Source organism: Theropithecus gelada, chromosome 11 (assembly GCF_003255815.1).
Source record: "Theropithecus gelada isolate Dixy chromosome 11, Tgel_1.0, whole genome shotgun sequence".
NCBI classification, from domain to species: Eukaryota; Metazoa; Chordata; class Mammalia; order Primates; family Cercopithecidae; genus Theropithecus; species Theropithecus gelada.
This window is the reverse complement of record NC_037679.1, coordinates 69,567,053-69,594,628: the sequence shown is the minus strand read 5'-3', so window position 1 is coordinate 69,594,628 and position 27,576 is coordinate 69,567,053. Positions and strand designations below refer to the sequence as shown.

Below are 27,576 nucleotides of genomic sequence, written 5' to 3'. Positions count from 1 at the left end.
CAGTTTCATATAATTTCTTGGAGTTTTGTTTAACTGTTTTTCTTTATCAAATATTTTTTTCTTTATTCTACTAGGGTATACTGACAAACCAAAACTGCCTGGAATGCAAGCATTTGTCTCCTAGTACTTATTTAAGTACACACTTTTTATTGACTTTTCCTTTTAAAATATACTGATAGGTTCTCATTTTCATTGTAGGTGGAAAGCCGGATGACATCACCGTCCTTCTTTCAATAGTGGCTGAGTATACAGACTAGCCGAGGTGTCGAGTCCTGCCTTTCCTTTCATCATCCCAAATTTCCCCTGCCACGTGTGCTGATCCTGCTGGCAGGACCACATTTCTTTGCCACTGATCTCAATGGCCAGTGATGTAAGTCTTTTGCCTGTCTTCTTGAGACCCATTGAGATCTTTGTTGAGAACCACTACTATCATTCACTAGCTCATATCTGCCGGCAGCAATTGAAGAGATCCAAGATTTGAAGATTGGCCTTCATTTCTCAATGTTCTTTCCATGATGGGGATGGAGGTGTTCAGTGCCACCGTGGCTGTTTCTTTTCAAAAGTAGTTGAAGTATTGAAAAGAGTAATGTTGGTAAAGTGAATTCAAAATCCTAGTGTGCTAAAGGGATTGTACAAGTCTAACACAAATTGTACGTAATGATACATCTAGAAACATACATTATTCATCAAAAGAAATGTTACATGTGTACTCCACAGGCATAGTCTTTGTTATGATGATTGGTGTGGCTTTATGTCTTTGTTATAAACTCCTATTTTTCAGGGGCTTATGATTCTGCTCTAAAACATTGCTCTGGGTTATACAGTTTTGATCCCAGAAGCTTTTTTGTTACAAATCGGGAGAAAAATCCATTTTAGTTCTATGGGTGCAAATATTTCATGCTTTTAAAAAGATGCTTGTGTTCCTGTGGTTAAAGTTTTGGCAGTTTATTGATTAGTCCAAATCATAGGCTAAGGTCTGATCACCAGGAGGGGTGGGGGAGACACTTTACCAGTATTTTTTTATGGAAATATTATTCAAGATTGTAAAACCCCTCAAAGCCTAGAAATTTAATGTTAGGCTGAAATTCCTCCTAGTTGTCTGATAGGATGCCCCCGAATGGGAACTCTAGGGCCCAAGGCCTGAAGGGTTGAGAACAAACAACTGTAACTTTGAATTTTGTTGGCTTTCAGTGGTCATGCTACCTACCCATACTTGTACTCTCAGACCTTTTATTAGTAGCCTTGCTTTCTATAGAGCATGCACCAAATCCAGTGAGTCCATGTGGAGAGAGCACTGTGTGCAGCGGCAGCAGCACAGATGTCCATGAGGAAAACTCCCAGTGATGATCTGACATTTACAGTTACCCCACACAGAAATGTAGGGGTTTCTGAATCAAAGCTTAATGTTTACAGTTTCCGAATAGCCATTTTGCAGTGTATAGTTTCCTTACAAAACTACCCCGCATTCAGTTTTCCCATTATCTGCAAGCTGAAACTTATTTTTAAGGTTTGTGTACAAGTGGACTGCTGTAAAGATATATATTTTTGGGTCAGTTTTTTCCTTCATTAACTTGGTGGTAGAAAAAAATATATACTTAGAAATCCTTAAATTAAAGCCATGTTTTATATATAAGTCAGGTAACATTGGTGTATAGATGAGAATGCAATTAAACCTGATGAGAATCTACTTGAGAATATAGAAAGTCTTTCTCTAAAGGAGATACTGACTCCCTGGTTTATTGCATTAAAATTTATGTTTGAGGTTACCTCAACTTGTGTTAAAAGATTTTGTTTTGTGAATTTGTACTGTATATTTGAGTAACTGTCAAGCTTTTATTTAAAATTGTTTAACATGTACCATGTACATGTCATTACTATATTTCAATGCATCATGCTTGTAACAGGCATTTCATTTATAATAAGAATGAGTTATTCATTTGTAAGCCGTTCAGTAATTTATCTACTATTCCTAAATTGGCATAATGTTAGATAATCTATTTTGAATCACCTTTAATTACATGTCAGAATGCCTTAACTACCCTAACTTGACAAAACAGAATTCTTTGGTAGACGAGGTGGGGGCAGGGTGGGGGGTCTGGAGGGAGACTCTATTTAAGGAGAAATCATGCTATGATAAAACACAGAAGCATGAGTGGCAAGTGGCGGGGTATTTATTTTGCACAAACTATTTGCAGTCTCTGTGTATTTAAAAAGTAAAGAAAGTTGCATCCAGAAGGGTTTTGTTAGAAGGAATACATTTATATTAGGATTGACAACTTCAGCTCTTTTGTTTAGGTTTTCAATTATTTTTGGTAAGAGGTATGTAGCCTTATGATCTGGATATATTTTGCATTCATTTTCCAACGCCTATGTTTAATTCCTGGTAAGAGCAGTGCTCGTCAAGTTTCTGGTTTTTCTCTGCTCTCATTTAACCTGTCAAACACAATCTTTGTAAAGCTAGATTGGTGGTGTTATACACAACTCATTTACTCAGCTTACCTTTTTGAGAAATGATTGTTAGAAATTGACAATGTGTTTGTTCCAGTGATACTGAAAGTAGTGGGGCAAGAATTGAGTTTCACAGTGGAATTGACTTTGGATCTGGCCTATAGATTAGTGACATAAAATATTTTCTCTATTTTCCCCTGTTCTTTTTGTGTTATGCACTTAATTTTATGACTGCCGGGGGGGTCAGTTGGAGTGCTGCTTAACAAGTATCTCTCCTACTCTCAGTGGTCAGAGGCTGTGTTGGACCCATAGTAGAATTTTCCAGGTCACAGACCCAAGCTTCCATGGGTTGTTACTGTGCTGTACCACTTGGTGGGTCTGATTCTGAACCTGATGTGTGTGTTAATTGTATTTTAAGCCACACACACACACACACTTGCCTCATGTAATGGACTTTTATAACAAAAGAAAAAATTTGGATTTCTAATTTACAAATGGCAAATTATCCCTCTCTGGATGCACCAAAGACCAGTAAAGTTTATAGCTTTTCCATCTATATTTATAAAGCAATACTGTATTATAAAAATCAATATTTTTATCACATGCTTGAAATTTTTATTTTGTTCTGTTTTAAAATGTGCACTCTAAACATATCAGAACCTTGTTTCTTCCTATGAACTTAAGCTGCCTGCGCACAAAAAAAAAAAAAAAATTTACCAAATGGAGATGCAATAGAGTCTATAGGCTCTGAAAACTCAAAGAAGAAATGGGAGGCAGGGGGAACAAGTTATTTGTCCTGAGTTACTGTATTTGCTTGACATGGTTGATGGGTACTAAGTCACAAAAGAATCCATTCCAGGTATGCACGTCTGGGGGTTGGGCTGTGTCTAGATTAGAAACTCGGTTTCAAGCTTTGCGTGATGGGAGAGCATCGTCTCCTATCAGCTGCGTGTGTTCTGGATAGGACAGTAGCCCGGAGATGGAAACCACCTTCAGTACCACTAGCCCACCATACCAAGTAACAAGTTAGGCAGGAATCGTGGGAATTTATTGAGTCAGCTTTGAGTGTTTGGGAGAATGTAAACAAGATATTGGCTTGAACTGTAAACATTTGTACTTTTGGTAAGTTCATGGTTCCTTAGGTCACCTTATACCAGCTGTCTTTGATAGAAGCTACAGCATTCAGTTTCTCTGGAAACTGTATCACATTTTTGCATTTTAAAAATTTTACAGTATCAAAAAACCAAAATCTGCTTATAAAACAAAACATGAAGCAGAACATATTTGGATTCTATTTATTTAAAATTAAATTCTTTGCAAAATTGAACTTCTCAACTAAAATGTGTCCACGTCAAAATTTTAACTGTTAGCAGGTAGTTTGTGGCAAAGATGGCTAAATAATGAAGCAAATTAGAATCTGTGTGTATACTAATGAGCTGCTTTTTTTCTGTTGAGACTATCATTATTTGTCTTATTACCCAAGAGGCAATTACCTGAATTTGGATGTCTGAATTATAACTTATGCAGGAATAGTTCTGTAAATACATTTAAATAAACTGTAAAGATATTTAATAAACATAGTATTTATACTAATCTGTGTACTTCTTTTGGTTTGAATAGTAACTAAGTGAGACACCAGCCCTTGACACTGAGTTTGTTCGTCTCAAGTCCTCATTTCTAAGCCTCCTAGTCATTCTAGCACTGAATATATGCTACTACTTTAACTGGCTCCAACTGGCTGCTTCACTACATCAGGTGAGCTTCCTCAGAAATTCATCAATATGGACTGACAATTGAATGTAAATTATAGAAGTTTTTCCCAGCTGAGGCTTTGCACCTTCCATATATAGAGGGAAGTATAGAGGGAAACTACAAAAAAAATCTGGTGTACAGTCGTGTTGTTTAACAACAGAGATGTTCTGACAGATGCATCCTTAGCAATTTCATCATTGTGTACTGACACAAGCCTAGATGATCTAGCCTACTACACATCTGGACTATATGGATAGCCTGTTGCTCCTAGGCGACAAACCTGTATAGCATGTTACTGTACTGAATACTGTAGGCAGTTGTAACACAACAGTAAGCATTTTAATATCTAAACATAGAAATGGTTCAGCCAAAACTATGGTATGAAAGACAAAAAACGGTACACCTGTATAGGGCAACTCCATTATCTTATGGGACCACCACTGTCTGTGCGGTCCATCATTGACCAAAACTTTGTTATGCAACAGATGACTGTATTTCAACTTAGCACTTTGTATCCAAATTCTAAAATCCAAAGTGCCCGGCTAATTTTTGTATTTTTTGTAGAGATGGGATCTCACCATGTTGCCCAGGCTGGTCTTGAACTGCTGGGCTCAAGTGATCCTCCCACCTGGGCCTCCCAAAGTGCTGGGATTACAGGCATGAGCCACTATGCCCCACTAGTGTTAACTATCTTTAATAGTTAGTTTAATAGTCCAATGCTGCATCCAGGCTATTACTGATGATGATGCTTTCAAGACCTAAACCCCTCTGCCTATTTCAATGAATGAACCAGAAATGTTATCCTCAGCAGAGACCTACAGAGTTACTCTTGTGTATAAAAGCTCCCTGTGTCTAACAAATCTGCATTTGTTAGAAATATCAGAAATTCAGTGTTAATCATTAGTGTAAGCATAAGATACATAAATCTTCAGCCTACCACGTGAAAGGACTTAGTTGAAATTATGTGGGCATTGCCAATTACCACAAAAAGCTTGGTTAAGGCCCATTTTCATTCACTAAGGAACATCTTGGGATGAACTTGAGTTTTTATTAGGTTATTGTGGGTAGCTATGACTCGTTACTAAGCTACAAGAGCCAAATTCATTCTGGTTTCAGTTAGAACTCTATTCACAGTTCTAAAGCATGCTAATCTACTCCGCCACCTTTATGAATTTCTCACAAAGTCTAAACTACAATTGCTTGCCAGTTAACATTTCCTTAGGTTTGAAGGTTTCAGAAAGACTTAACAATAAGATGTTACAAAAGTCTCGTTTGTTAGGTTATAATTGACTGTAAACAGGTTTGGGGGAGGGAGAGGCACACATCATAAGACATTACATAACTATGTTTTGTGCCAGATTTTTTAGTCCATTTGTACAGGTAAAAAGCTAACTCTTAAAGGGCCAAAGAACAGAGACATTTGTCTTCCACCTTATTCCACTCCAAACTCAGGCTGTCTTGGCAGTGGAGGATACTGTTCTATGTCAGATGATACAGAAATATTTGGCATCACTTCCATTAAATTCTTTTCTGCATCACACTGCAAAATAAAAAATCACATCTGAAAATCAGAACAATTTGAGGTTAAGAAATAAATTTTTTTTTTTTGGAGACAGAGTCTTGCTCTGTTGCCCAGGCTGGAATGCAGTGGCCAGATCTCAGCTCATTGCAAGCTCCGCCTCCCGGGTTTAGGCCATTCTCCTGCCTCAGCCTCCCAAGTAGGTGGGACTACAGGCGCCCGCCACCTCGCCCAGCTAGTTTCTTTGTATTTTTTTAGTAGAGAAGGGGTTTCACCGCTTTAGCCAGGATGGTCTCGATCTCCTGACCTCGTGATCCGCCCGTCTCGGCCTCCCAAAGTGCTGGGATTACAGGCTTGAGCCACCGCACCCAGCCAGAAATAAAATTTTATAATACGTAAAAACACTCCAGGCTGGGCGCAGTGGCTCAAGCCTGTAATCCCAGCACTTTGGGAGGCTGAGGTGGGCAGATCACTTGAGATCAGGAGTTCAAGACCAGCCTGACCAACAAGGTGAAACCCTGTCTCTACAAAATACAAAAAATTAGCCCGCCATAGTGGCACGCACCTGCAATCCCAGCCAACACTGGAGGCTGAGGCAGGAGAATCACTTGGACCTGGGAGGCAGATATTGCAGTGAGCAGAGATGGCACCACTGCACTTAAGCCTGAGTGACAAAGTGAGACTCCGTCTAAAAAAACCAAGTGAAAGTGACTATATATTTTTATTCTTGATCTTTTTTCCAGGGTTTATTCTACTTAAAATATAAAAAACAATGGACAAAAAAGGCCATGGTATTACATGAGAAAACTAAAATCCAAATACAAATACAAAAGATATTTGCAATCAAATACAAAAGATACCTGACTACAAATCACAAAATTCCATTTCAAGCCATCTTGATGCACTCCAAATGGCTGTTGAATAAAGTTTAAATACCTTTATAAAACTAGCAAAGTTGTTAAAAGCTCTAGGGTGAACATGCATTGAATTGAATAACTCTAATGGGCTTTTTTCCTTCACAGAAAACTTCTGCCTCCCAAGTAGCATAATGGATTTAAAGCAAGTTACATACACTTGACAAACAGCTATTTCTAGATATGGTTGTTGTACAAGGTGATGTGGTTTAAAAGCCCATCCTCCATTCCAAGGAAGTCCTGGACAACCTCTTTTAGACACTAAACATGCAAACTCGTGCTTGAGGGGCAAATGAGCCAGTCACTGGGCTGTGGGCCAGCTCAGACATCATTAAGCATTAGAATATAGAGAAACTGCCATTATTCATGTCCTCTTCACTGTCACTTGCTCTTGCCAGACTGTCGAAAGGGTGGTTGAAGTGTTCTTGCTGGTCAGAAGAAACTGCTCCAAAGAACATGCAAGAAAACTGGAGGGAAAAAAGGAACTGCACTGTTGATTCCAAAGAGAAAGTTTGTTCATTAAATGCTCCAGGTGACAGTCCTCTTCAGAAATCTGACCAGTATTATATCCCTCTTTGCTGGTGATGGTTCACAGAACACCCAGAACCTTCATTATTGGTCCAACAAGTCCTAAAACTATACCTTTCCCTGACTTGAAAGGCACACGACAATCTTCAGTTTGGGATCAATGGTCTGCTGCTGACTCCCCTCCTGAGCCAGCAAAGCTTCCACCAGGACTGTGAAAGGCAGAGGTCAAGGAAGCCTCTGTAGGCCACTGGATGAATTCATCCATCTTTCCTTCCTCTCCTGCTACAGCAGAAGCCACCCTTCCAGGTTAAAGCCAGTCATTCCCTATCTCCGCATCCCAGCCCCCTCAGAATATTAGCATTTTCAAATGCTCAAATGCCTCTCATCTTTACTTTTTTATTTGTGATCAGGTCTTGCCCTATTGCCCAGGTTGCAGTGCAGCTGTGTGATCACAGCTCACCACAGCCTCAAACTCCTGGGCAATCCTCCCACCTCAGCCTCTGGAGTAGCTGTAACTACAGGCATGCACCACTATGCACAGTTTTTTTTTTTTTCCCCCTCATAAAGACAGGGTCTTGCTATGTGGCCCAGGTTGGTCTCAAACTCCTGGCTTTAAGCAATCCTCCCGCCTTGGCCTCCCAAAGTGCTAGAATTACAGGCATGAGCCACTGGGCCCAGTCTTCTTATCTTTAAAATACAGAAATAGCCAGGCACAGTGACTCATGCCTGTAATCCCAGCACTTTTAGGAGGCTGAGGCAGGTGGATCACCTGAGCTCGAGACCTCAGGAGTTCGAGACCAGCCTGGTCAACATAGTGAAACCCTGTCTCTACTAAAAATACAAAAAATTAGCTGGGCGTGGTGGCGGGTGCCTGTAATCCCAGCTACTAGGGAGGCTGGGGCAGGAGAATCACTTGAACCTGGGAGGCGGAGGTTGCAGTGAGCTGAGATTGAGTCACTGCCAGCCTGGGCAACAAGAGTGAAACTCTGTCTCTAAATAAATAAATAAATAAACAAACAGCCTAACCTTATCCCATTTCCTTCAGTTACCGCTTTATCTCTACTTGTAGACCTGTCTACACCCACTGTCTCCATCTTCTCATTCTCCTACTCTTTAACTCTACTTTAAAAAAGCTTCTCTAGGTCAGGCACAGTAGCTCACACCTGTAATCCCAGCACTTTGGGAGGCCAAGGCGGGGGGATCACCTGAGCTCAGGAGTTCGAGACCAGCCTGGGAAACCCTGTCTACTAAAATACAAAAAAAATTAGCTGGGTGGTGATGTATGCCTGTAATCCCAGCTACTTAGGAGGCTGAGGCATAAGAATCACTTGAACCCGGGAGGTAGAGGTTGTAGTGAGCCGAGATCGCGCCCCTGCACTCCAGCCTGGGCAACAGAGCAAAACTGTCTTTAAAAAAAAAAAAAAAACTTCTCCCTCACTGACCCCCATATCACAGAAACCCCCCTAGAATTTACCACATCCTTAAAGTCAGGACCCATTTTCAGTCCTCCCCACTTGATATTCACTCTGACACATCTTTCTCATGCTGTACTCTCCTGGCTGCTCTTAGCTCAGCTGGCTTGCCCTCTTCTAAGCAGCCACTGAACTTGGGTTTCTTAACTTCAGCGCTGTGGCCATTTGAGGCCTTATGAGTCTGGGGTAGAGCTCTCCTGCAGGGAGGAAGATGGTGGGCGGCACTGTGGGTCTTTACTCGCTTACATGCAAGTAGCATTCCCTTAACATATCCAAAACTGAATTCATGGTCCTACTAAGCCCTGAATCTACTTCTCCAAACCTAAGACCTTTTTCCTTAACCCCCATAACCAATCCATCACCAAGTCCTGCTAGTTTTGGCTCCTAAATGAACTATTTCAGCCACCTCTCTCCACTTCTCATCTAAGTAATCACTGTCTCTCAGATGCTACAATTGGGTGACTATTGCCTCACTGAAGCCCGTTTTTCATATAACACTAGCGGCTAAAGTCATCTGGTCAACATTCAGCTCTGTCAGCCCTCCCAGATAAAGCCATTCAAATATTTTAAATACCCAGGTACTTTGGCCGTTTGCACAGCTTCCAGGACTCTCCAACATGATCTGGGCTCTTACCAAGCGCTCTAGCCTCCCCTTGTGCCACCATCTCCCTCTGGCTCTGATCTCCAACCACAGTGGCCATCCCTCAGCTCCTTCAAGTCCCCAGGCTCCTTCCCCTGCCAGGGCCTTTGCACAGGCCGCCCTCCCTGAGCTCTACCCCCACCCCCATGCCCTCATCCTTTCCAGCTCCGCTCAAACACCAGTTTCAAGGGGAAGACGTTCTGACCTGGATTAAGGCAGTACATACCATTAAGTCTTCTCCAAGCACCCTGAACTTCTCCTTTATTGAACTAAACACAGCTTTTTAAAAATTATATATTTAGTCATGTGACTATGTTATACCTATACCCTAGTCCCAATACCTGATACCCATTCTAGTCTCTAAATAAGTTGAGGAAGCTTGTTTATTTTGTTCACTGTAGTATCCCTAGCATGGCTGTCTAGGACACAGCTCTCAAGAAATACTTGGAGCTGCACGGTACCACAAGAGAACAAATGAATGAGCCCTGTTCTTGGGTCATCCTCACGTCTCAGAAGGTGAAGATGCCCTCTGCAAGGCTTGCCTTGTAGCTGTTGAACCTGCTCCCCAGACAGCTGTGATATAAGCTGTGGTAGGCAAGATAATGGCTCCTAAAGAGGTCCATATACTAAGCCCATGAACCTCTGAAGATGTTATGTCACACTGCAAAGAGGAATTAAGGTAGCAATTGGAATTAAGGTTTCTAATTGCTGATGTGGAATAGCCAAGTGGGCCCAGTGTAATCACAGAGATCCTTAGAAATGGAAGAGGGAGACAGAAGAGTTAAGGTCAGAGTGCGGCTGTGTGGAAAAAACCAGCCGTTGCTGATTTTGAAGCTGGAAAGGAACTACAAAGCAAAGAATGGAAGTGGCCTCTAGAAGCTGGAAAGGGCAAGAAAGCAGATTCTCCCCCAGAGTCTCCTGAAGGGAACACAGCTCTGATGACACCTTGATTTTAGCCCAGTGAGACCCAATTAGGACTTCTGACCTTCAGAACTGTAAGATACTCAATTCATGTTGTTTCAAGCCACTAAATTTGTGGCAATTTGTTAGAGGGTCATTGGGAAACTAGCATACTGATCTGGCCATAATGGGAGGCATGGTTTTTCTTTCTTTTTTTTTTTTTTTTTTTTGAGACGTGGTCTTGCTCTGTCACCCAGGCTAGAGTGCAGTGGCGCGATCTCAGCTCACTGCAAGCTCCGCCTCCCGGATTCATGCCATTCTCCTGCCTCAGCCTCTCGAGTAGCTGGGACTACAGGTGCCCACCACCACACCCAGCTAATTTTTTGTATTTTTAGTAGAGATGGGGTTTCACCGTGTTAGCCAGGATAGTCTCGATCTCCTGACCTTGTGATCCGCCTGCCTTGGCCTCCCAAAGTGCTGGGATTACAGGCATGAGCCACCGTGTCCGGCCAATTGGAGGCATGGTTTCAATTGCCTCTAAAGAGTCTAGTCTTCACCAAGGTCAAGATCCTAAGGCTAGAAAAGACCTAAATATAGCACTTGTGTCTGCCCATGTACATCATCACATGCAAAGAGCTCTTGATAATGTTTGTGGTGCTGTATGAGACTCGAAAGCTGAGGTTTTCTTTAATCTTTGAGAGCTGCCCTGAATTTGCTACTGGCTTAAACACTATTTGCTACCCTCCCTTGTCCCCACCTTCAGCCTGTGAGTCTCATATGGCTGGATAATGGGGCCCTTCTCCATGTCTAGTAATCTAATGGAGGAACCTTGAGAACACCCATGCAACCAGAAATTAACCTCAAATCCAATATGAGCTGGGTAAGAAGAGAGTTATAAAATCTTTTTTTTTTTTTTTTTTTTTTACTAATATACATATTGTCCCTATTTTGATGCCCCCAAGAGCCGTGTATAACTTCTGGTTTAAACTTAATGAAAAATCCACAGTGGGTCAGGCACGGTGGCTCATGCCTATAATCTCAGACTTTGGGACGCCAAGACAGGTGGATCACCTGAGGTCAGGAGTCCGGGACCAGCCTGGCCAACACAGTGAAACCCTGGCTCTATCAAAAAATACAAAAATTAGTTGGACATGGCCAGGTGCGGTGGCTCATGCCTATTATCCCAGCACTTTGGGAGGCCAAGGTGGGCAGATCACTTGAGGTCAGGAGTTTGAGACAAGCCTGGGCAACAGTAAAACTCCACCTCTACCAAAAAATAAAAAAATTAGCTGGGAGTGGTGGCATATGCCTGTAATCCTAGCTACTTGGGAGGCTGATGCAGGAGAATTGCTTAAACTCAGGAGGTGGAGGTTGCAGTGAGCCAAGATTATGCCACTGCACTCCAGCCTGGGTGACAGAGTAAGATTCTGACTCAAATAGAAAAGAAAAAAAAAAATCCACAGCAGAAAAAGCCACTGGTCATTGTTTAGAATATGGCGATATCTATCATAATTTAATTTTGAAAATTCTTTTTTCTAAAGTAGCACACCTCGCATATACTTCTTTTTTAAAATAAACTCAATTAAAATTGATTTCATTTTGGAATTCTGTGATATCACCCGAAGATATCCCAAGGCAGAGCAGAAGCTGTGCCAATTCCTGGCTCTGCACTAGGAACACAGAGGTAAGATTCAGGCCTGCTCTTGGGCAGCTCCTACTCTGCCTAGTGGTGTAAAAGTACACATAAAGAATTATCGTGTGGCATAATAACGAATGAATAGGGCCAGGCGGTGGCTCACGCCTGTAATCCCAACACGCTGGGAGGCTGAGGAGAGCGGATCACCTGAGGTAAGGAGTTCAAGGGCAGCCTGGCCAACATGGTAAAACCCTGTCTCTACTAAAAATACAAAAATTAGCTGGGTGTGGTGGCAGGCGCCCGCAATCCCAGCTATTCAGGAGGCTGAGGCAAGAGAATTGCTTGAACCTGGGAGGCAGAGGTTGCAGTGAGCCAAGACAGCACCACCGCACTCCAGCCTGGGCGACGGAGTGAAACTCCATTTAAAAAAAAATAAAAAATTAAAAAATAACGAAGGAATAGGATGAACAAAATGTTCTGACTAGAATTAGAAGGCTTCAAAAGGAGAAGTATCATTTGAGCCAGGCCTTGAAGGGTGGATAAAAGTTTGAAAGGGCTACATCTGTGTAGTGTGGGTAAAAAATAAAATTAAAAGTTTGAAAGGTAGAGAAGAAAGAAATATGATCACCCCAGGGTGTAGGAACAACAGCAGGAGCAAAAGTAAAACACAAAAGTGTGTGCCACACCTTTCCACTAGGATCAGGAACTAAAAAAGGAGCTCCCTCATTCCACTGCTACGCAGCATCGTACTTAATGCAGCTGAAGAGATAAATTGGAGGCATTAAAGAATAAAACAATTTCTATGTAAAATGATAGTATGCCTAGAAAACCTGAGACAATGATTAATGGAAACAATAACATAATTCAGCAAGGTAGCAGGGTATAAAATTAACACACACAAAAATAGTCTTCACATACATAATAGGCAGAGAAAATAATGGTAGAGAAAACTCCAGTAGCAACAGAGATTATTTAGGAATAAACTTAGTAATAAATACACAGGCCAGGCACAGTGGCTCACACTTGTAATTCCAGCACTTTGGGAGGCCAAGGCAGGAGGATTGCCTGTACCCAGGAGTTGGAGACTAGCCTGGAAAACATGGCAAAATCCTGTCTCTGCAAAAAAAAAAAAAAAAAAAAAAATTAGCTGGGTGTGGTGGTGTGTGCCTGTAGTCCCAGCTCCTTGGGAAGATAAGGTGGATCACTTGAGCTTGGAAAGTGGAGGCTGCAGTGGGCTGAGATCACACCACTGCACTCCAGCCTGGATGACAGAGCAAGACCCTGTCTCAAAAAATAAATAAGATAAAAAAGTAAATATACAAAACCTATACAAGGGGAACGTTAAAACACTCCTGAAAGACAAAAGTAGACTTAAACAAATGGAAACACATTGCCTATTTCTGGAAAGAATGAAAATGTCAGTTTTCCCCAAGTTAACAAATTTAAGAAAATGTGAATAATTTTGTTTGTTTTGAGACAGAGTCTTGATCTGTCACCCAGGCCAGAATTCAGTGGCACGATCTTGGCTCACTGCAACCTCTGCCTCCGGAATTCAAGTGATTCTCCTGTCTCCGACTTCTGGGTAGCTGGGATTACAGGCGCACACCACCATGCCTGGCTAATTTTTGTATTTTCAGTAGAGACAGGGTTTCACCATGTTGGCCAGGCTGGTCTCAAACTCAAGTGATCCGCCCGCCTCGGCCTCCCAAAGTGCTGGGATTACAGGCGTGAGCCACAGTACCCGGCCTGAAAATTTGAATAAATTTTTTATAGAAAAGATAAGTTGATATTAAAGTTCAAATTTAAAATAAACCTGGCTGGGTGCAGTGGCTCACGCCTGTAACCCCAGAACTTTGGGAGGCCGAGGCAGGCAGATCACCTGAGGCCAGGAGTTCAAGACCAGCCTGGCCAACATGGTGAAACTGTGTCTCTACTGAAAATACAAAAATTAACTGGGTGTGGTGGCACGCGCCTGTAATCCCTGCTACCCAGGAGTCTGAGGCAGGAGAATCACTTGAACCAGGGAGGCGGAGGTTGCAGTAAGCCAAGATTGCACTACTGCACTCCAGCCTAGGCAACAGAGTGAGACTCTGTCTCTAAATAAACAAACAAACAAACAAACAAACCTTCAAGAACAGCCAAGAGAACACTGTCACAAAGACGAACCATACCAGACACTAAAACATACTCTGAAGCCTATGTAAAGTGTGGTCCAGACACATGAAGAGACAAATGGATCAGAAGAACAGAAAATAAAGTCCACAAGTGACTCAAAATAGAAAAAGAAATTTAATATATGATAAACAGGACCTTCAACTCACTAGGGCAAAGGCAGACTTCATAATAAGTGGTTCTGGGATAGCTGGCAAGTCATTTTGAAAAAGATAGAATTAGATCTGTATTTTATGCCATGCATAAGAAGAGAAACTCCGGCCGGGCGCGGTGGCTCAAGCCTGTAATCCCAGCACTTTGGGAGGCCGAGACGGGCGGATCACGAGGTCAGGAGATCGAGACCATCCTGGCTAACACGGTGAAACCCCGTCTCTACTAAAAAATACAAAAACTAGCCGGGCGAAGTGGCGGGCGCCTGTGGTCCCAGCTACTCGGGAGGCTGAGGCAGGAGAATGGCGTGAACCTGGGAGGCGGAGCTTGCAGTGAGCTGAGATCCGGCCACCGCACTCCAGCCTGGGCGACAGAGCCAGACTCAGTCTCAAAAAAAAAAAGAAGAGAAACTCCAAATGGCTCAGGATGTAAATATGAAAAAATGAAATCTCATAAGTTCTAGAAGAAAACATGGGTAAATTCCTCTTTTAACTCCATGTAGGGAAAAGCCTGCTTTCTAATTACTGACTCAAAACTCCATTGACAATCTTTAAACAGTATAAATTGGACTACATAAAATGAAAAATTTGAAGAAAAAAAATGAAAAATTTTTGCATGGCAAAAAAAACCTTACAACTGATAAAGAGGGAAAAAATAAATGCACCATTTATCACAGATACAGGACTAGTATTCCTATCTATATAAAGAATGCTTATAAAAACTCAACAGAAAAATGGGAAGAGACATGAATAAACAATTCACAAAATTATAAAATGGTCTTTAAACACATGAAAAGATGTTCAACCTTACTCACAATTAGAGAAATGCAAATTAAAACCATACTGAGATAACCATTTCTCAACTATCAGCTTGGCAAAAAAAAAAAAAAAAAGTTGGACAACACATGCTGCTTGCCAGGCTGTGGGGAAATGGGCACTCCACTACTGCAGGCAAGGCAAACTGGCATAACTGGAATCTGGCAGAACCTCACAGAACTACATCTGCACTCACCTTGTGAACCAGTGGTCCCACTTTTAGGAATTTACCTTGAAAAGACACTTCTGATGATATAAAAATATATGTGTAAAAGGTTATTCATTGCGGCTTTGTTTGTAAATGTAAATAAAATACTGGTGAAGGAATCTAAATGCCCAGATATGGGAGAATGGTTGAATTAACTATGGTATATTCACATGTGAAACACAATGCAGCTGTTAGGGGAAAAAAAAAACCCAGGATGGAGTGATTTCTAGTATACGCTCTCAGGTACAAAAAGCAAAGTGGAAAACTGAATTTATAGTGTAAAAAAAAAGAAGAATGTGTATGTATCTGTGTACATACATTTGTGTAAAAGAAACATAGAAATGATAAATGAGAAACTAGGGCGGGCATGGTGGCTCACGCCTATAATCCTAGCTAGCACTTTGGGAGGCTGAGGCAGATGGATCACCTGAGGTCAAGAGTTTGAGATCAGCCTGGCCAAAATGATGAAACCACGTGTCTACAAAAATTAGCTGGGCGTGGTGGTGCACAACTGTAATCCTAGCTACTCGGGAGGCTGAGGCATGAGAATTGTTTGAACCTGGGAGGCAGATGTTGCAGTGAGCCCAGATCACACCACTGCACTCCAGCCTGGGCAAAACAGCAAGACTCCATCTTAAAAAAAAAAAAAAAGAAAAGAAAAGAAACTAATGAGATTTATTCTCTACAAGGGGCTGTAGCACAGAGTAGAAAAGAGAGAGGAAGTAACACTGCTTTGTATAGTTCTGACTTTTAGGACCATGTTAATGGTTCAGCACTCAAAGCAGCAAATAAATACAATCAACAAGGATTTGGGGAGAACCAAAATGGAAGACAAACAAACAAATGAAGCTAACTATATTACAAATGATTAACATCACCATACTGAAATCTGAGTGGGGGAAGAAAAGAACTAAGCTAAGTAACTTTGAAAAACATATTTTGAATACTTTAAGACTAAAGACAAGAATGTTCACAAAAACTGTACTTTTAGTTGATTTTTCACAGGAGTATGAGTTAGAACTTCTGAAATTATGCATTCTGGGATTTACACTAAGTTAATATCTAGTGGATAAGAGGTAAGTTTCTCATTGTCAAAGAGTTTCAAATAAGGGGGAGAATAGCATGAACCCTATGGTGCTGGAATGGAATCAGAGGAATCAATATGAATTCATAGGTTTTAATGAATGTATATAAATAGACATAATAACAGCTCAATATATGTATACATGTTAATGCATACATACAATTCCTAGCTCTGCCACCTGAGAGGGCCCAGAAGCAATGAAACCCTCATACAAAAGAGCACACTTAGCACCCAGAAATTGGTCTCTATATACCACCTCCAACAAAAGGAACCAGGGTTCCTGGGAGAAACAGCTGATTCCAGAGCTGGGGCAGGGGAAGGACATAATAAGCCAGGAATACCTGAAGGTTCCAAAAGAGTAAGGAAGTGCTCATAAATGTTGGAGACATGTCAAAGGGACACAGGCCCAACTTGAAGAGGCTCTCAGTGGCCAAATACGGTGCACTTTGAGCAACAAAATGAGTAGATTACAACCCATAGAATAAAATGAAGGTCCAAGAGTACACAGTGATATAAATCACTGAGTAACACACAGGGGAGAAGACAAAGTTCTTTTTTTTTTTTTTTTCCTGAGACAGAGTTTCACTCTTGTTGCCCAGGCTGGAGTGCAATGGACCAATCTCGGCTCACCGCAACCTCCGCCTCCCAGGTTCAAGTGATGCTCCTGCCTCAGCCTCCCTAGTAGCTGGGATTACAGGCATGTGCCACCACGCCCAGCTAATTTTGTATTTTTAGTAGAGACGGGGCTTCTCCATGTTGGTCAGGTTGGTCTCAAACTCCTGACCTCAGGTAATCTGCCCACCTTGGCCTCTTAAAGTGCTAGGATTATAGGCATCAGCCACTGCGCCTGGCCCACAAAGTTCTTTCTTAAAGTGGGTTTCCATCTAATAAATACACAAAAAAATAGAAAAATCACTGTTTTGTAAACATCACAGTAATAACTTTCTGACAAACAAGCATCAATAGATACTTAAAAAACAAAAAACAGGCCGGGTGGCCGGGCGCGGTGGCTCAAGCCTGTAATCCCAGCACTTTGGGAGGCCGAGACGGGCGGATCACAAGGTCAGGAGATCGAGACCATCCTGGCTAACACGGTGAAACCCCGTCTCTACTAAAAAAAATACAAAAAACTAGCCGGGCGAGGTGGCGGGCACCTGTAGTCCCAGCTACTCGGGAGGCTGAGGCAGGAGAATGGCGTGAACCCGGGAGGCAGAGCTTGCAGTGAGCTGAGATCCGGCCACTGCACTCCAGCCTGGGCGACAGAGCGAGACTCCGTCTCAAAAAAAAAAAAAACAAAAAAACAGGCCGGGTGCAGTGGCTGACACCTGTAATCCCAGCACTTTGGGAGGCCAAGGCGGGTGGATCACAAGGCCAGGAGTTCAAGACCAGCCTGGCCAAGATGGTAAAACCCCATCTCTACTGAAAACTACAAAAGTTAGCCAGGCATGGTGGCAGGTGCCTGTAATTCCAGCTACTCAAGAGGCTGAGGCAGGAGAATCACTTGAACCTGGGTGGCAGAGGTTGCAGTGAGCCGAGATCATGCCACTGCACTCCAGCCTGGGAAACAGAGTGAGACTCCTCTCAAAAAAAAAAAAAGTATGATGAAAACCAGGATATTTACATAGTATCAAAGTATCTCTCCACAAAATACTTACTAGTTACTAACAGAAAAACAGTAACTTTATAGTAGAGAGCTGGCAGACACCACCTTGACCATATGATAGAAATTACCACCACCAATATGGAGAAAAAACAACCTGTTCCTCCAGATATGATGTACAAAGAGAACCCAACATTATTATTCTGTTGAATTCTTACCAAAAATACATAGTTAAAATTTAATCATGAGGAAACACAGAAAAAAACCAAAGTTAGGACATTCTACTAAAATGTCAAGGTAAAGAAGGACAAAGCAGGCTGGGCATGGTGGCTCACACCTGTAAGCCCAGCACTTTGGGAAGCCAAGGAAGGCGGATCACTTGAGATCAGGAGTTTGAGACCAGCCTGGCCAACATGGTGAAACCCTGTCTCTACTAAAAAAACAAAAATTGGCCGGACACAGTGGCTCATGCCTGTAATCCCAGCACTTTGGGAGGTCAAAGCGGGCGGATCACCCAAGGTAGGGAGACCAAGTTAACACGGTGAAACCCCGTCTCTACTAAAAAAATACAAAAAAATTAGCCGGGTGTGGTGGCAAGTACCTCTATTCCCAGCTACTCAGGAGGCTGAGGCAGGAGAATTGCTTGAACCTGGGAGGTGGAGGTTGCAGTGAACCCGAGATTGCATCATTGCAATCTAGCCTGGGCAAAAGAGCGAAACTCCGTCTTAAAAAAAAAAAAAAGAAGAAGAAGAGTGTCTTAAAGGAAGAGTAATAATCAAAATATTTGAGGTGATTATCTCTTACTTGTATTTTCTGATTTTTGTTCAATGAAATGATCACTGTACTGTTATACTGAATATTAAATGTTGAGGCCAGGCGCAGTGACTCATGCCTGTAATCCCAGCACTCTGGAAGGCCGAGGCAGGCAGATCATTTGAGGTCAGAAGTTTGAGACCAGCCTGGCCAACCATATCCGGCTAATTTTTGTATTCTCAGTAGAGACAGGGTTTCACCATGTTGGCCAGGATGGTCTTGATCTCTTGACCTTATGATCTGCCTACCTTGGCCTCCCAAAATGCTGGGATTACAGACATCAGCCACCACGCCTGGCCAACCTAAGAGTTTTAAAAGCAAGAGAGTGATAAGTAACAATAATTTTTTTTTTTTTTTTTTTTTTTTTACACAAAGTCTTGCTTTGTCGCCCAGGCTAGAGTGCAATGGCGCGATCTCAGCTCACTGCAACCTCCACCTCCCGGGTTCAAGTGATTCTCCTGCCTCAGCCTCCCAAGTAGCTGGGATTACAGGCGACCGCCACCATGCCCAGCTTATTTTTGTATTTTTAGTAGAGATGGGGTTTTACCATCTTGGCCAGGCTGGTCTTGAACTCCTGCCCTCATGATCCGCCCGTCTCTGCCTCCCAAAGTGCTGGTATTACAGGTGTGAGACACTGTGCCCAGCCAATAACTAAATTTTATCAAGCACTGACCATGTGCCTGTTACACCTTTAGCTCAATTTTTACAATTCCATTTAGTGGACATTATTATTATCCCCATTTTACTAAGGAAACTGAGGGCAAAATAAATAACTTGTCCAAGTTACAGTTAATACGTGGTAAGAGAGAGGTTTGAACCTTGGAATGGGAACTCTACAGCCAGGGCTCTGAATCCCTGGGACTCAATGTAGACCTCAGGTTTGGACAAAAATCTATGAGTACACTGTCGAAGAGAAGCAGGGTGAAGGAGAACAGAGGCACAGAGGACGGCAGGAAGCCCATGGAAGTTCAGGCAGAACATGACAAGGGTCTACATCATTTACCCATAATGTAATTTCAGCTTTGCAGGAGTTTGCCACATTAAGGCAAATAATTCCCTTTAAAAATAGAGCCTTCTTTCAAGAATTTGGTGACACAATAGGAAATTTGGAGTAAAGAGTGCTGTAATGGTGCTCATGGAGCTTAAAGTTCTAAACGTCATTTTCTCTAGCAAAGAAACTGGCAATCTTAGTGAATTTCAGGGACCTGAAGCAGCAGGAAAATGATTTCTGTTGTTGCCTGTGAAAAAGTAAGCACAATATGTGTGACTAGAAAAATACGAGGGGACAGTGATTTTGTACAATGAGAACACAGATTTTAGTTTTCACTTTATGGCCAACTTAGTAACATACAGGAAGAGAAAATTGCCCTAAGTTTTGGGCATATAACAAGTACTCAGTAAAACACCTATGGTATCAAACTGAGTAAGTCCAGTTTACTAATCAAATTCTGCCGTAAAAGTCATATACAGCGTAATATGGTGAATTTTTTATTTTTTTAAGAGACAGGGTCTCACTCTGTTGCCAGGGCTGGAGTGCAATTGTACGATCATAGCTCACTAAAGCCTTGAACTACTGGGCTCAAGAGATCCTCCCACTTCAGCCTCCTCAGCAGCTAGGTCTACAGCCACCACATCTGGCTACTATTTAAATTTCTGTAGAGATGGGGTCTCACTCTGTCGCTCAGGCTGTTCTTGAACTCGTGGCCTCAAGAGATCTTCCCTCTTTGGCCTTCCAAAGGGCTGGGGTTACAGGCGTGAGCCACTGTACCCAGCCAAGATGGTGATGATAACTTCCAAAAATATTATTTCTGCTTTCAAATTTCTAATTCTAACTAAGAAACTCTTATTTCCAAACCAACAATAACAACAGCAAAACAATCTTGAACAAAACATTAAACAAGTAAAATTAGGATTATCAATATTTGAGATACTTCAGTTTCTTATACATTGCTTACCTTCAGTAGATTTCATAAGGTTTAACACTACAGCATTCTGTGAAGCTTATCATCTATCTTATAGAATAAGATGTTATTAACTGGGACTCCATTAGGAAGGAATTTGTGATATTTGTTGGGATGAAATTTACATTTGTACTATTATGAATACAAGCTTTACCAAACAAATTTGAAAAGTAAAATTAGAAGGAAACATTTTAGGAAACAAATTACATGACCTCAACATATTATTGTTATTCAAGATAGAATATACCATAAATAATCATAATTTATTATTGGAAACAAGTGACCCAAATCTCTACTTGAATATGCTTTATTAGAAATTACTGACTGAACAATTTAACTACTTTCTATTGATATTCCGTAAATCAGACTTTTCTCTATCAGACTTTTCTTCAGTCTATAATTCAGACTAGCTTCACTTTTCCCCTATCAAAACATAAGAAAATAAATTTTCAGAACATGGCTGGGTGGGGATTGGGGAAGAAGACTGCAAAGGGAGACAGATGAGAATTCTTGACTGAGATGTGGTTGAATCTCAATGCTTTTATTTTACCTTTCTGAGACACAGAGACCCTGGCACTTCCTCTGTGTTGCTGACACTGTTTTCTGATACTTCACTGACATCTCCATTCGCTCTTTTCATTGCAGGGCTTCCACAGTTTTCCAATGCAGAGATGTTTGTGAGAGTCTCCTTAGGATAAAGCCTTCTTGGTGCTGCTTTTCTTGAAATACATTCCAGGGCCTGGCCGGTTATATTTTTGCCAGCCTTTTTCTTAATCAGATCTGACCTGAGGTATTAATAGGCATTAAATGAATGAACTGTTTATTGTGAAATATATTTTTTATATAACTAATGGACAATGTGGGATGACAATGACAGCACTGGATTAGGGAATATGTTGAAATGCATGGAACTAAATTGTTGCTGGTTAAAATTTATATATATGATGATTTGTAAGTTCTCTTGACAGATGAATCAGTAAAGCAACTCACTGTGCATAGAATATCTTGTGATATGGTAACAGGAACAAGTTAGAGTAAAAGTCAAGCAAATTACTATACATCTATATGATAAAATTGTGTACAGTCATTGAGAATCATGTTTTCGGCCGGGCACAGAGGCTCACGTCTGTAATCCCAACACTTTGGGAAGCCAAGGTGGGTGGATCATGAGGCCAGGAGTCCAAGACCAGCAAAGCCAAGATGGTGAAACCTCGTCTCTACTAAAAATGCAAAAAAATTAGCCGGGCGAGGCGGAGGTTGCAATGAGCTGAGATGCTGCAACTGCACTCCAGCCTGGGTGACAAAGTAAGACTCTGACTCAAAAAAAAAAAAAAGAAAAATCATATTTTCAAGTCATTATCAGTGATATTGAAACATACCCGCAATACCAAAACCGCATATGCTCTATGATCCTAATCTTGTTTTAAAATACAAGGATAGACTGGGGGAAGTGGCTCACTCACATCTGTAATCCTAGCACTTTGGGAGGCCGAGGAGGAAGACTGCTTGAGCCCAGGAGTTAAGAGACCAGTCTGGGCAACATGGTAAAACCCAATCTCTACAAAAAACACAAAAATTAGCTGGGTATGGTGGCAGGTGCCTGTAGTCCTGGTTACTTAGGAGGCTAAGGTGGAATGCTTGAGCCTGGGAGGTTGAGACTAAGGTGAGCCATGATTATGCTACTGCACTCCAGCCTGGGTGACAGAGTGAGACCCTGTCTCAAAAAATTTTTTTAAAAATTTGAAAATACAAGTATACATAAAATTAAGTCTGAAAGAAAATGCAGTGAGCCAGAATGTTAACAGTGGCTATCTCTGGGTGATACAATTATGAGTAAGTTTTATTTTCTTCTTTGTACTTTTCTCTATTTCCCAAATTTCCCGAAATAACTTTTACAATAAAGCATCCTTCTTCCCCCAAAAGAAATTAAGAAAGAAAAAAAAGTCAGGTGCAGTGGCTCACACCTGTAATCCCAGTGCTTTGGGAGGCTGAGGTGGTGGATCACAAGGTCAGGAGCTCGAGACCACCCTGACCAACATAGTGAAACCCCGTCTCTACTAAAAATACAAAAATTAGCCAGGCGTGGTAGTGCACACCTGTCAACCCAGCTACTAGGGAGGCTGAGACAGGAGAATTGCTTGAACCCAGTGGGTGGAGGTTTCAGTGAGCTGAGATCATGCCACTGCACTCCAGCCTGGGCAACAGAGTGAGACTCTGTCTCGAAAGAAAGACAGAGACAGAAAGAAAAGAAAAGAAAGAGAGAGAGAAAGAAAGACAGACAGAAAGAAAGAGACAGAAAGACAGAAAGACAGAAAGACGAAAGAAAGAAAGAAAGAAAGAGAAAGAAAGCAAGCAAGCAAGCAAGCAAGCAAGCAAGCAATGGCTATCCCTATATCTGAGCAAAAGTTCTAGGAAGTGAATATAGACTTTCCTATGAAAACACTATGTTACTATTAAAAAAAAAAACAACTAAAGGCCCAATGTGGTGACTCACACCTGTAAACCCAGCACTTTGGGAGGCTGAAGCAGGTGGATGGCTTGAGCCCAGAAGTTTGAGACCAGCCTGGGCAACATGGTGAAACCTGTCTCTACCAAAAAAAAAAACTACAAAAAATTAGCTGGGTGTGGTGGCACATGCCTATGGTACCAGCTACTTGGGAGGCTGAGGTGGGAGGATCACTTGAGCCAGGGAAATGGAGGCTGCAGTGACTCGAGTTTGCGCCACAGCACTCAAGCCTGGGCAATGGGAGTGAGACCTTGTCTAAAACAATAATAACTGGGCCAGGCGCGGTGGCTCAAGCCTGTAATCCCAGCACTTTGGGAGGCCGAGACGGGCGGATCACGAGGTCAGGAGATCGAGACCATCCTGGCTAACACGGTGAAACCCCGTCTCTACTAAAAAATACAAAAAACTAGCTGGGCGAGGTGGCGGGCGCCTGTAGTCCCGGCTACTCGGGAGGCTGAGGCAGGAGAATGGCGTAAAAACCCGGGAGGCGGAGCTTGCAGTGAGCTGAGATCCGGCCACCGCACTCCACCCTGGGTGACACAGCGAGACTCCGTCTCAAAAAAAAAAACAAAAAAAAACAAAAAAAAATAACAACAACAACAACAACAAATAAAAACCTAAAAATTGGAATTGTGTTCTGGGACACAACACAGATAAACCAGACAGTCCTGTTCAATTCTGATCAGAAGAGAAAAAGCAAATATCTGACACAAGACTGGTGATGTTTCTATGCTACAGGTAAGCTTCACTACAGCTCTTCCGTATTCAGCCAAAATTTGTTATCTAATATTTCACTCCTCAATTGTTTCCTGAGCGAATGCCAATGAATTACTTCAGAATACGATTATGATGGCTTATCCCAATTAATAAAGAAGTTAAAACACGGTCTTACCTTTTTCGTTTCTGTGAAAGACACAGTGACTGTGGTGAAGATGCTCTACTTGACTCATCAGCTAATGTGGCCAAAATAAAGTTAGCTTCCACTAACATATCATCAATACTTAAAGCCAGAGGTCTAAAAAAGCCAAGTCAGAGCAACAGTGATACTCATTTTCTGATGGACATTAGAAACACATTAGAAATGATACTTAATTCTGGACTAAAAAGAAACAGGGGAGGCCGAGGCAGGCAGGTCACCTGAGGTCGCGAGTTTGAGACCAGCCTGACCAACACGGAGAAACCCCGTCTTTACTAAAAATACAAAAAAAAAAAAAAAAAAAAATTAGCCGGGCATGATGACACATGCCTGTAATTCCAGCTACTCGGGAGGCTGAGGCAGGAGAATCACTTGAACCTGGGAGGCGGAGGTTGCAGTGAGCCAAGATTGCACCATTGCACTCCAGCCTGAGCAACAAAAGTGAAACTCAGTCTCAAAAAAAAAAAAAGAAACAGTAAGGCCGGGTGCGGTGGCTCACGCCTGTAATCCCAGCACTTTGGGAGGCCGAGGCCGGTGGATCTCTTGAAGTCAGGAGTTCGAGGCCAGCCTGGCCAACATGGTGAAAGCCCGTCTCTACCAAAAATACAAAAATGAGCCAGGCGTGGTAGATGCCTGTAATCCCAGCTACTTGGGAGGCTGAGGCAGGAGAATTGCTTGAACCCGGGAGGTGGAGACTGCAGTGAGCCAAGATCATGCCACTGTACTCCAGCCTGGGCGACAGAGCGAAACTCCCGTCTGAGAAAAGAAAAAAGAAAATTAAAAATGCCATGTTTCAGCATCTTTCAAAATTTTAGTTTGATAAGTATTAATAGTAAAGTTTAGGTATTCCTGAGGTGTTAATTAATTTCAAAGTGATCCAAAGGGTTTTGTTATTGATATGAAACAAACTCAGAAAAATTCTCAAGGACCTACTTCCCAGGAAAGTCAAAATAAATGGATATAGGAGCATGTGTAGCTTCTGAAAATGTCAGTATTCCCTGAAAAAAGAAAAGCAGAAAAAAACTTGAAATCCTTATTAAAAACTTACAGTGAAAATTTGAATTTTAATTTGATACAAATCTTTACCTTCAATTCTTTGAAACAAAATGTTATCTCCGTGTCCATTCCAATTTGAAAGAAGTCAAACTCATCTGAGCCAACAAACATCTCACTATACACAGCATTGCTCAAATCTGTTTAACATTATGGGAAAATAAAGAATAAAATTAGTTCCAGAGATGAATTCAGAGGAAAAAAGAAATTTTTTGGTCTCCCAAATCCCATCCCATTTCCTCCTACCCTACCTACCCTAACTCCCCAACCTGATATCTGTATGCTATTTTTAAATGCCTTTGTTCAAACAGAAATTTAATATTTTACATTTCTCTTAAACTCCCCAATGATTTAGGGTCTATAAATCCATTTCACATAAATCAAACTGTTTATGTTTAAATATCAGATTTCTTATCTAAGTTAGTTAATTTTTTGTTTTCTTCTTTTTGAGACAGGGTCTTGCTGTATTGCCCAGACTGTAGTGCAGTGGCATGATCACAGCTCACTGCAGCCTTGACATCCTGGGCTCTAGTGATCCTCTGCCTCAGCCTTCTGAATAGCCAGGACTACAGACATGTGCCACTTACATGCACATTTTTAAATGAAAGTATGATCTTACCCTACATACCATTTTATAATCTACCCAACAATATATCCTATTTTTCCATGTCAATAAGCACATTTTTATAATTATTTGTGTGTGTGTGTGTCAATGTTTTGTGCTTTCCACTATAAAACTGCTTCATTAAACCTCTCTGATATATACTTTCAGAGAGAGAGGGATGTATTTATACATACACATAAACATTAATTTTATTATTATTATTATTTTTTTTTTTGAGATGGAGTCTCACTCTGTTGCCCAAGCTGGAGTCCAGTGGTGTGATCTCGACTCACTGCAAGCTCTGCCTCTCAGGTTCAAGCAATTATCCTGCCTCAGTCCCCTGAGTAACTGGGACTACAGACACACACCACCATGTCCAGCTAATTTTGTATTTTTAGTAGAGAAAGAGTTTCACCATGTTGGCCAGGCTGGACTCAAACCCCTGACCTCAGGTGATCGGCCTTCTTTGGCTTCCCAAAGTTCTGGGATTACAGGCATAAGCCACTGTGCCTGGCCCATTAATTTTTTTTGAGACAGGGTCTCACTGTGTTGCCCAGGCTGGAATACAGTGGCATGATCATAGCTCACTTGCAACCTTGAAATCTTGAGCTCAAGTGATCCTCTTGCCTCAGCTGCTACAGCATGGACTGCAGGTACATGCCACCATACCTGGCTAATTTTTAATTTTTGTAGAGATGGGATCTTGCTATGTTGCCCAGGCTGGTCTGAACTCCGGGCCTCAGGCAATCCTGCCTCAGCTTCCCAAAGCACTGGGATTACAGGGGTAAGCCATTGCACCTGGCCAATGTTACTTTTAATAGTTTCATAGTATTTAATTATCTTCACTCAATCTACTGTTGTGAGATCTAGAGTATAGAAGGAAATACACCCAACTATTAAAAGTGCTTATCTCTGTATAGCGGGATATCAGGTGACTTAAAAATTTTTTTTTGTATTTTTAATTTTCTTCAATGAATATCAACTGTTGAAGTAATAAGAACAAAGATTGAGTGACATATATATATTTATTATTATTATTATTATTTTAGACAGAGTCTTGCTCTGTCACCAGGCTGGAGTGCAGTGGTGTGATCTCGGCTCACTGCAAACTCTGCCTCCTGGGTTCAAGCGATTCCCCTGCCTCAGCATCCCAAGTAGCTGGGACTATAGGTGCACACCACCATGCCCCACTAATTTTTTGTATTTCAGTAGAGACGGGGTTTCACCATGTTGGTCAGGATGGTCTCGATCTCCTGACCTTGTGATCCACCTGCCTCAGCCTCCCGAAGTGCTGGGATTACAGGCGTGAGCCACCGCACCCGGCCAAATGATATGTTTTTTAAAGAATCAAACAATGTCTTAAATATACATTCATCTCCAACAAGAAGGCTCATGTCACTCCCAATATACTAGCACAGAAGAAGTTTAATAATAAGATTAAACAACTAGATTGCCAGTCAACTGTAACTATAACTTCATTAGAAAGATACTCACAAGGGACAATTTCTCCTGGTTACTAAATGGCCATTTTTATTCAGAGATGGCATGATGGTGCATAAAACAGACCCTTTCACTAGGCAATTTGTGACACCAGGCAAGCCAGTTTCTCTGTGTTTCAAATTGTTTTTGTTTTTGTTTTTGTTTTTGAGACAGGATCTTGCTGTGTTGCCTGGGCTGCAGTGCAGTGGCACAATCATGGCTCAAGCAATCCTTCCACTGCAGCCTACCAAGTAGCTGAGACTACAGGTGTGCACCACCATGCCTGGCTATTTTTCTTATGTTTTGTAAAGATGAGGTGTCACTATGTTGCCAAGGCTGGTAAGTCCCCTCAAGTGATCCTCCTGCCTCAGCCTCCCAAAGTGTCTAACTGCTTCGTATGTGCTTT

At 41.8% G+C, this 27,576-nt stretch overlaps 2 protein-coding genes across 5 annotated transcripts in view; one reads left to right on the top strand and one right to left on the bottom strand.

The window, feature by feature from the left end:
• Positions 1-4,041, top strand: part of PPTC7 (PTC7 protein phosphatase homolog) — a 51,487-nt gene extending 47,446 nt beyond the window's left edge. Inside the window, exon 6 of the mRNA XM_025403342.1 lies at positions 199-4,041. Within this exon, the coding sequence (XP_025259127.1) occupies positions 199-257 (59 nt within the window). The 3' untranslated portion in view covers positions 258-4,041. The remainder of the gene's footprint in view (positions 1-198) is intronic.
• Positions 4,042-5,228: 1,187 nt separating this feature from the next.
• Positions 5,229-27,576, bottom strand: part of RAD9B (RAD9 checkpoint clamp component B) — a 36,109-nt gene continuing 13,761 nt past the window's right edge. For 2 of the 4 annotated variants that reach the window (XM_025401230.1, XM_025401233.1), the window contains 5 exons: positions 25,121-25,227; positions 24,968-25,032; positions 24,011-24,133; positions 21,163-21,397; positions 6,447-7,100 (listed from right to left, as the gene is read on the bottom strand). In XM_025401230.1, the coding sequence (XP_025257015.1) occupies positions 6,972-7,100; positions 21,163-21,397; positions 24,011-24,133; positions 24,968-25,032; positions 25,121-25,227 (659 nt within the window). In that variant the 3' untranslated portion in view covers positions 6,447-6,971. Of the gene's footprint in view, positions 5,741-6,446; positions 7,101-21,162; positions 21,398-24,010; positions 24,134-24,967; positions 25,033-25,120; positions 25,228-27,576 lie in introns of those variants that run through there. The other 2 variants (XM_025401231.1, XM_025401232.1) reach the window with 2 other exon arrangements.